At 42.3% G+C, this 10,332-nt stretch overlaps 1 protein-coding gene across 1 annotated transcript; it reads right to left on the bottom strand.

Annotated features, from left to right (window-relative positions):
* Positions 1-229: 229 nt before the first annotated feature.
* thumpd1 (THUMP domain containing 1) lies at positions 230-6,448 on the bottom strand. Its single transcript, XM_047364573.1, has 5 exons — positions 5,929-6,448; positions 4,506-4,686; positions 4,315-4,400; positions 1,072-1,234; positions 230-980 (listed from the first exon to the last, which is right to left on the bottom strand). The coding sequence occupies exons 1-5, from the start codon at positions 6,133-6,135 to the stop codon at positions 646-648; spliced, it is 972 nt and encodes a 323-aa protein (XP_047220529.1). The 5' UTR covers positions 6,136-6,448; the 3' UTR covers positions 230-645.
* Positions 6,449-10,332: the final 3,884 nt, after the last annotated feature.

Raw genomic sequence — 10,332 nt, 5'->3', positions numbered from 1 at the left:
GTAAGTTATTTCCTTGCCAAATCAGCAGCTGTATCCACATGAGTGTTTTTCAAGAAAATCAGGTCATTGGGAGGGATTTTCACAGTTCTCCATTCCTAGGCTGTTTTTAATAAACCTGAAGCAGAAAGACATCAACACTTTAGTTAAATAGTGAAACTTTAGTGTGATTTTGTCTTCCTTTGCTTTAGCAAAAAAATCATAAAGCAATAGAAAACATATGAGAAACCAGTTAAACACACACAGAGCTTTAATTTCAGAAGTGTTAAGAAAGAACTACAAAGAGCAGACGGGTAATTCATGTAATCAGCATTTTTAAGGTGCCATCAAGTAATTCTCCAATGGATTTATTTTCACTGTTAACATCTGTTATGTGGCCCAACTCTTAATAATTTGAGTAAAAAGGTCTAAATTAGATGAAATTCAAGTTGAACATAAAAAAAGTCAAAGGTGCAACGCTTCCCCCTCATCAGTGAAGTTGGTTGCAAGTCTGACATTTACCTTTATACATTTATAAAAAACAAAAACATTAAATTACATTACTATCCATTAGACTATTGACAACTTGGGTGTTTTTGACAAACATGTTAACAGTTAAAAAAATTCACACAAACAAGGAACCTGGCTGATTTCTCTGAATCCGAGCTCCTATTCTCCATCATCTTCACCCTTATCAACCTTCTCCTCATTCTGTAATTCGGTTTTCTCGTCTTCTGCGACGTTCTTCTCCTCCTCCTTCTTCTCCGCCTCCCCTCCGTTGTGCTCATCTTCCTGCTCGGCTGCGTTTGGGTTGGTTTTCATTTTGGCTGCGTCAGGTTTTGGTGCATCTTCTTTCACCACCTCCTGAACGTTATACTTTCTGTACAGCGTATAGTCTTTGGCCACACTGACGCAGCACACGGCCTTGATGACTTCCACGATTATTGTCAGTTCGGGGTTTGTCAGATCCACCTTGTTCTTGGGGTTTAGCTTCCCCACGAGACCTGCAGTGGTGGAAAAACCCGAAGGAATAGTTAAGTTTTCTTCGGTTGGAAAGCCGTGGATTCTACAAAGACACAGTGGATCTGAATGTACCTGCGATAGATTTAATGATTTCCTCCCTTTTGTTATGGCTGCTGTTTCGAGCCTTGAAGGCGATCTGGTAAGTTGCACTGTTTGGAGTTTTGAACCAGGGCTCTAGGAATGTGGTCAGATACTTCAACATATCCTCCTGGAAAGCCTTGCATGTTCCAGTTACCTGTAGGAGACAAAAACAAAGATCAGACCCTGCAAAGGACAAGAAAACAAATAACGGTAGACTTCATATCCAACTAGGTGTGCGATGTCTCAAAACCTACTCAATGTATTATTTATTTACAATATGAGCAGTTTTGAATCACTTTATTGGGACTTTTTGCATCCCTTAAAATCATGAATTTGTATGTACAGGTCCTTCTCAAAATATTAGCATATTGTGATAAAGTTCATTATTTTCCATAATGTCATGATGAAAATTTAACATTCATATATTTTAGATTCATTGCACACCAACTGAAATATTTCAGGTCTTTTATTGTCTTAATACGGATGATTTTGGCATACAGCTCATGAAAACCCAAAATTCCTATCTCACAAAATTAGCATATTTCATCCGACCAATAAAAGAAAAGTGTTTTTAATACAAAAAACGTCAACCTTCAAATAATCATGTACAGTTATGCACTCAATACTTGGTCGGGAATCCTTTGGCAGAAATGACTGCTTCAATGCGGCGTGGCATGGAGGCAATCAGCCTGTGGCACTGCTGAGGTCTTATGGAGGCCCAGGATGCTTCGATAGCGGCCTTTAGCTCATCCAGAGTGTTGGGTCTTGAGTCTCTCAACGTTCTCTTCACAATATCACACAGATTCTCTATGGGGTTCAGGTCAGGAGAGTTGGCAGGCCAATTGAGCACAGTGATACCATGGTCAGTAAACCATTTACCAGTAGTTTTGGCACTGTGAGCAGGTGCCAGGTCGTGCTGAAAAATGAAATCTTCATCTCCATAAAGCTTTTCAGCAGATGGAAGCATGAAGTGCTCCAAAATCTCCTGATAGCTAGCTGCATTGACCCTGCCCTTTATAAAATACAGTGGACCAACACCAGCAGCTGACACGGCACCCCAGATCATCACTGACTGTGGGTACTTGACACTGGACTTCTGGCATTTCCTTCTCCCCAGTCTTCCTCCAGACTCTGGCACCTTGATTTCTGAATGACATGCAGAATTTGCTTTCATCTGAAAAAAGTACTTTGGACCACTGAGCAACAGTCCAGTGCTGCTTCTCTGTAGCCCAGGTCAGGCGCTTCTGCCGCTGTTTCTGGTTCAAAAGTGGCTTGACCTGGGGAATGCGGCACCTGTAGCCCATTTCCTGCACACGCCTGTGCACGGTGGCTCTGGATGTTTCTAGTCTAGACTCAGTCCACTGCTTCCGCAGGTCCCCCAAGGTCTGGAATCGGCCCTTCTCCACAATCTTCTTCAGAGTCCGGTCACCTCTTCTCGTTGTGCAGCGTTTTCTGCCACACTTTTTCCTTCCCACAGACTTCCCACTGAGGTGCCTTGATACAGCACTCTGGGAACAGCCTATTCGTTCAGAAATTTCTTTCTGTGTCTTACCCTCTTGCTTGAGGGTGTCAATAGTGGCCTTCTGGACAGCAGTCAGGTCGGCAGTCTTACCCATGATTGGGGTTTTGAGTGATGAACCAGGCTAGGAGTTTTAAAGGCCTCAAGAATCTTTTGCGGGTGTTTAGAGTTAACTCGTTGATTCAGATGATTAGGTTCATAGCTCGTTTAGAGACCCTTTTAATGATATGCTAATTTTGTGAGATAGGAATTTTGGGTTTTCATGAGCTGTATGCCAAAATCATCCGTATTAAGACAATAAAAGACCTGAAATATTTCAGTTAGTGTGCAATGAATCTAAAATATATGAATGTTAAATTTTCATCATGACATTATGGAAAATAGTTAACTTTATCACAATATGCTAATATTTTGAGAAGGACCTGTATGTTATCAGGATTTTATGGTGCAGACCAACGCAAAGTTGTACAAAAATGTTGACGTTAAAGGAGAAGATACATGGTATTTTATTAATAAAAACACATGTAGCATTCATTTATCTTTAGCCTCCTATACTCTCATACCCCTAAATACAATACAAGGTAACCAACTGCTTCCAGAAGTTCCCCAATAATAAAAAGGCCACCTGTGTATGATTTAATCTGAGCATTATTCCTGGAGAACATCAGAATAAAACCAGCTTCACAGAGCACTGTTCAATCCATCATCTGAAGATGGACAGAGTATGGAAGCTACCAAGACATGTCCTTCCACCTAAAGAGATTGGCCTGACAAGGAGACATTAATTAGAGACAGCCAAGAGGCCAATGGTTACTTTGGAGGAGCTGCAGAGAGCCACAGCTCAGGTGGGAGTATCTGCTGACAAGACAACTATTAGTGGTGTGATCCCCAAACCTGACATTAATTAATGAGAAGCAAGAAGAATTTGTTGAAAGAAAACCATAAGAAGGAGTTTCCTACAAGCCATGCGGGGAAAACCACAACCATGTGGAAGAAGGTGCTCTGGTCAGATGAGACCAAAATTGCAATTTTTGGCTTACGTGCCAAAAGCTATGTTTGGTAGAAAATGAATACTGCACATCCCCCTGAACACACCATCCTCACAGTGAAACAAGGTGGTGAAAGCATCATGTCACAAAGATGTCTTTCTACATAATTATCCTGGAAGCCAATGTTAGAATGGCCCAGTCTAAGTTCAGACCTAAACCAATTGAGAATAGGCAGCAAGACTTGGGAATTGATGTTTGTAGAAACTACCCATCCAATCTGACTGACCTTGACCTACCATGCCAAAAAGACTAGAGGGGCATACCCCAAAGGATTGCATCTTTAATTGCAGTGAAAAGTGGTTCTACAAAGTATTGACTCAAGTTGCCTAAATACAGATGCACGGCACACTTTACAGATATTACTTCAAATATTAAAACCATGCATCATTTTCCTTACACTTCACAGTTACGTTCTACTTTGTGTTGGTCTATCTCATAAATCCCCACTAAATGTATTGAAGCAGATGCTCTTAACGTGACAACGTGTGGAAATGTTCAAGGGGTACTTTTTCTGGCGCTTCTAAAATCAACACAATATGCTTTTAAAGTGGTCCGTTGTCGAAGGCGAGTCTGCAAATATCATAGGTCATGTGATGCATAGGAACGATTCAACCCTTCATTTCTACCACAATCAACATAATAGGACTGGGGTTGATTACAACTCACTGGTAGCATCCGAAGGATCACTCGTGACTTCTTCTTCTTGGTGGTGTGGAGATCAGACAGAATGTGATGAACCAGTTTGTCGGGTTCTATGACAGAAAAAACAACAACCAAGTCTAATAACGAACACAATAAAATGATACAACAAAACATTTAAGAGATGCCTAAATGTTTGCCATTTATAAAAGGCATACCCAGATTCTGAGTTCTGATGAAGATGACATTGTTAGCACCACTGTCCAGGGCCTGGAAGCGCCTTTCCCGTTTGCCTCCAGATGACTGAAGCTGTGCAACTTCCTTCTTCAATGCAACATCTACATCTTCTTCCTCACCCTCTTCCTCTTCACTGCTGCTGCTTCCTTTGCTGTCCTGAAACTGTAAGTTAAAGTTAAACCTTCTTAGTTAGAGGCTGAAATAATGTGGCAGTCTTATTTTGTCCACCGTGTGAAACTAAAAGGCATTTCAAACTTTTGTATAACATCCATTCTGCAAAGCAGTTAAAGCAGAAATAATTTCTTCACTAATAAATAAAATATCATTCCTTACTAAAAACAACACAAACAGCATATAAGAGTTAAACATTTTAGATGAGGGATTTTATAAAGTGTATAAATGTGAATCTACTCAAAAGTATGTCCCTGAACTATAGAGTGTATGCACTCTACTAAGTTGGGGCTCATTTTGCATGAATAACTGCATCAATGCAGCGTGGCATGGATGTGATCAGGAGGTCTGCTGAGATGTAAGGGAAGCCCAGTTTGCTTTAATGGCAACTTTCAGCTTGTCTGCAGTGTTAGGTCTGGTGTGTCTCATCTTCCTCCTGACAATACTCCATAGATTCTCTGTTTGGTTCAGGTCTGACAAGTTTGCGGACCAATCGTCCACAGAGATAGTATGGTCTTTGAACCAGCTTGGCAGTGTGGGCAGGTGCAAGGTCCTGCTGGAAAATGAAATCAGCATCTCCATAAAGCTAGTCAGGAGAAGGAAGGTTGAAATCCTTTAAAATTTCAACCTGTGCCTCTCCACTCTTCCTCCAAACTCTGGGCCCTTGATTTCCGCCTGAAATGCAAACTTTACTTTCACCTGAAAAGAGGACTCAAATAAGACGCTTATTTCCAGGTTCAGGAGTGATGCTACAAATGTGATGATTGTAGTTCATGTCCTGGAAAAATCTGTGTGGTGGCTCTTGAAGCTTGTGTAGTTTTTCCTTCCACTCAATTTTCCGGTAACGTATATGGATTCATAATCAAAAAACCTGAAATATATCCCTCCGTAAGTAATAAGTCTATATAATGAGATTCCCTTCTTGTACCGAAATTACTAAAAATAACTTTTCACATATTCTAATATGTTGAGACGCACAAAAATCCCATAACAGGACGAGTTTCGCGCGGGTAACCAACTGAAGCAACACCAGGGCATAGAAAAACCGTGTTCCTCTTTATAGGATTTTCTAATCAAGTCTGATCTGGTTCATCTAATGGGAGAAAAAAGCCAGCCCACAGAAACCACCAGCAGAGGGACAGCATGCCACAGTAACCGACCATTTCAACGTGCAGTTTCAGTTTCTTTAGCGGTTAACAATAGAACTGGAATATTTACCACCATAATACTGACCTTCTCTGGTCCAAATAGCTTGTCTGCGTACTCGTTGAGCAGGTTAAAGGCCTCCGCGGTGCACTTTCTCTCGTTCATGTTGCAGGTGATGAGGATCCCCAGCATTCCCACCTCCAGCTCCCGGGAACCCTTCCACCGCTTGCCCTGCTGACCGGACACATAGCGCTTCTTGCTCCGTTTCCTGGACTCGTTTTGCACGGCTGACATGTTACTGACGGGCTTTTCCAACAGATGCAAGGTGAAAATCTGCAGTTTCTTTTTTCTTTAGGATCTCCACCGACCAGGCTAAACCTCAAGGTTCCGCTTCTTCTCCTCCCGGCGTTAAAGCTCTGCAAACGAACCTGACTTCAGCTTTCCAGGATATTTAGGATTCAATATGGAAGTCTCCTAAAATCTACCAGACACGAGCGGGTTTCCGTTCTCACACGTGTTCAGGTTAAAACCGTAAACTAGCTGGTTCGAGTCACAACATTGCACGTTTGTTGGTTGTCCTCTACGGCGTGTCGGGAGGGACAAAACTCAACGGCGGAGCCTAAAAGCGAAGTGGATAAAGGGATGAGGTGGAATAAATGTCTAACAGAAAAGCACCAAATCCATGTACAGCACAAACCGAGGGGAAAAAAAAAACAAACAGTAAAAGCGCAAATCCATTACGTGATAGTAAAAAATAAATAATCAAATAACTGCAACTTCATGTAAGATGTGTTCTGCAGCCATATTGGACTTTGAGGTCAAAATTTGTGACTTTACAAGATTTCTGATTTCAGAGGCAATTCCGTGTTACATAAATTGACAAAAGCTAGACATTTCCATGGGTTTGGGTAACGATGAATAGTTTAAAAATTTACTCTTTTCTTTATTGCATTGTGATCTGGAAAATAATAACCCCTACCATATATGGAAGAGGATGTTGGGACCCATCCAGCTGGAGGGTGTATATTAATATTAGGGCAGGAACCCTGCAGTGAAGTCAAATGAGTTGTTTGCAGACTTCCTAAACTATTGTGTCAAACAAAAAACCGGGGAAGGATACAAAAAGGTTTTGGCCCAATTGATTGTCCCAAGACATACTGTGGTCTCCATCATTCAGAAATGAAAGAAGTTTGGAACCGCCAGAACCCATCCTTGCTCTGGCAGTAGGACTAAACGGAGTAACTGGGGAAGAATGACCTTGATCAGAGGCCAAGAACCCAAATAGTCATTAAGAAGGTATTCCAAGTCCTTCATAAAAGGTTCATGGCATCTCACTGGAATATTGCCAGAAAAGCACCTTAAGACATTGTTAGGCTAGGAACTAGAAACTAAATTCAGTGGTCTGATGAAACAGAAAATAGGACCTTTTGGCGCTGAACTGAAAGCATCATGCCTGGAGCAAACCAGGCCCTGCTCATCACGTGGTTAAGACCATCTCTACACTGAAGGATGGTGTTGGCAGCATCATGCTGTGGGATGTTTTTCTGCTGCAGGACCATGGGGACTAGTCCACATAGAGGGTAAGATGACAGCAACCAAATATATAAGGATTCTTCAAGAAAACTTGCTCTACAGTCCTCTGTACTTCCCACTAGGATGACAATTCATCTTCAAACACAACGATGACCCGTAGCACACAGTCAAGATAACAAAGAAGTTACTTCACAGGCAGTATGTGAATGTCCTTGAGCACTCCAGCCAGGCTCTGGACCTAAGTCTAATTGAATATCACTGGAAGGACTTAAAATGGCTGTCTGTCAACACTGCCCATCAAACCTGACTAGGCTTGAAAGAATCTGCACAGACCAGTTGTTAAAATACCCCAAAGCAGTTCCAAGCTTTTAGGAACACACACAAGATGATGCGAGGCTGCCATGTGCGGAAACTTACTGAATGTACCTCTTCTAGTGACTGGCTACATCCAAAATGCACAAAGGAGCGTGATCACAGGTCCTTCCTCCCAGCAACCATTAGACTGTAAATCTGCCAACAAACCCGTTTTTCCAATCTGTAATTGTCTTATTGTTGTGAGCCTGTGCAAATTGCAGCCTTAGTTTCCTGTTCTTAGCTGACAGGATTTAAACTTGATGTGATGTTCTGCTGCTGTAACCCACCTGCTTCAAGGTTTGATGTGTTGTGAGTTCAGACGTGGTATTCCATGTATCATGGTTGTAACAAGTAGATGCTTGAACTACTGTTGTCTTTTTTATTATCTCGGACCTCTCCGGGCCATTCTTCTCTGATCTGCATCAGAATTGTTATCCACACATCTGTGGCTCACTGGATATTTTCTGTTTTGAACCAGCCTTGGATAAAAAGTTTTTCTGTTTAAGGAAACCCAGCAGATTGCATCGAGTCAGAGATTTGAACCATTCACTCCTCCTGGATGAGCATGTAGAGACAGTGGACAGTCACTGGCGTTGACTTTGCAGCAATCCCTTGTGTGTGAGAATCCACTAGATTAGCAGTTTCTGAATTACTCAGACCAGCCCATGTGGCAACAAACACCAAGCCCCCAAAAGTCACTTTCTACCCCATTCTGATGCTCAGTTTGAACTTCAGCAAATTGCCGTCTCCACGTCTAGGTGCAGATATGCCGAGTTGCTGCAGACATTGCCAGGTCACTGACAATGTCTCCCATCCCATGTATGAAGTTGCTACAGAACTGGAACACTCTTTCAGTGAAACACTGCTGCATCCTAGGTGCATTATTACAGTTCCTTCCTCCCAGCAGTTGTTAGACTTTATAATCGTCACCACTCCCAACAAACTTAATGTGTTTCCACCCCTGCTGTCAGTTTTTCCATTTTTTGTACTGTTTTCTCATGCACAATTACAAATGTGCTTTTAGCAAATTGTCAAATCACCTTACTCTTACAGTTTTTTTTTATGTTTGTACCTGTGTGCTTCCTTTTGCCTTTTCCTTTGCTGCTGACACACCTGAATTTCCCCACTGCGGGACAACAAAGGGTGTTTCTATTCTAAGCTCAAAGCCAAAGACTCATCCACTAAACCTAATTGGCCAAATAAACTAACTTGATCTTTGTTTTCATAGAGGTAAAGGTAATTTAATCTCAATCTTGCAAACAGGAAAACCAGTTTTTATATCTGCCAATAATCAACTACAGAAGATACAGGTCCTTCTCAAAATATTAGCATATTGTGATAAAGTTCATTATTTTCCATAATGTCATGATGAAAATTTAACATTCATATATTTTAGATTCATTGCACACTAACTGAAACATTTCAGGTCTTTTATTGTCTTAATACGGATGATTTTGGCATACAGCTCATGAAAACCCAAAATTCCTATCTCACAAAATTAGCATATCATTAAAAGGGTCTCTAAACGAGCTATGAACCTAATCATCTGAATCAACGAGTTAACTCTAAACACCTGCAAAAGATTCCTGAGGCCTTTAAAACTCCCAGCCTGGTTCATCACTCAAAACCCCAATAATGGGTAAGACTGCCGACCTGACTGCTGTCCAGAAGGCCACTATTGACACCCTCAAGCAAGAGGGTAAGACACAGAAAGAAATTTCTGAATGAATAGGCTGTTCCCAGAATGCTGTATCAAGGCACCTCAGTGGGAAGTCTGTGGGAAGGAAAAAGTGTGGCAGAAAACGCTGCACAACGAGAAGAGGTGACCGGACACTGAGGAAGATTGTGAAGAAGGGCCGATTCCAGACCTTGGGGGACCTGCGGAAGCAGTGGACTGAGTCTGGAGTAGAAACATCCAGAGCCACCGTGCACAGGCGTGTGCAGGAAATGGGCTACAGGTGCCGCATTCCCCAGGTCAAGCCACTTTTGAACCAGAAAAAATGGCAGAAGCGCCTGACCTGGGCTACAGAGAAGCAGCACTGGACTGTTGCTCAGTGGTCCAAAGTACTTTTTTCGGATGAAAGCAAATTCTGCATGTCATTCGGAAATCAAGGTGCCAGAGTCTGGAGGAAGACTGGGGAGAAGGAAATGCCAAAATGCCAGAAGTCCAGTGTCAAGTACCCACAGTCAGTGATGGTCTGGGGTGCCGTGTCAGCTGCTGGTGTTGGTCCACTGTGTTTTATCAAGGGCAGGGTCAATGCAGCTAGCTATCAGGAGATTTTGGAGCACTTCATGCTTCCATCTGCTTGCTGAAAAGCTTTATGGAGATGAAGATTTCATTTTTCAGCATGACCTGGCACCTGCTCACAGTGCCAAAACCACTGGTAAATGGTTTACTGACCATGGTATCACTGTGCTCAATTGGCCTGCCAACTCTCCTGACCTGAACCCCATAGAGAATCTGTGGGATATTGTGAAGAGAACGTTGAGAGACTCAAGACCCAACACTGGATGAGATAAAGGCCGCTATCGAAGCATCCTGGGCCTCCATAAGACCCCAGCAGTGCCACAGGCTGATTGCCTCCATGCCACGCCGCATTGAAG

Source organism: Girardinichthys multiradiatus, chromosome 5, assembly GCF_021462225.1.
Source record: "Girardinichthys multiradiatus isolate DD_20200921_A chromosome 5, DD_fGirMul_XY1, whole genome shotgun sequence".
Taxonomy (NCBI): domain Eukaryota; kingdom Metazoa; phylum Chordata; class Actinopteri; order Cyprinodontiformes; family Goodeidae; genus Girardinichthys; species Girardinichthys multiradiatus.
The sequence above is the reverse complement of the archived record's forward strand: the minus strand, read 5'-3'. Positions and strand labels throughout refer to the sequence as shown.

Coding starts and splice junctions, on each gene's coding strand:
- thumpd1 (XM_047364573.1), bottom strand. CDS start 6,135: ATGTCAGCCGTGCAAAACGAGTCCAGGAAACGGAGCAAGAAGCGCTAT. Junction 4,401..4,505: donor CATCAGAACTCAGAATCTGG/GTATGCCTTTTA, acceptor TTTCTGTCATAG/AACCCGACAAACTGGTTCAT. Junction 981..1,071: donor AATCATTAAATCTATCGCAG/GTACATTCAGAT, acceptor CCACCACTGCAG/GTCTCGTGGGGAAGCTAAAC.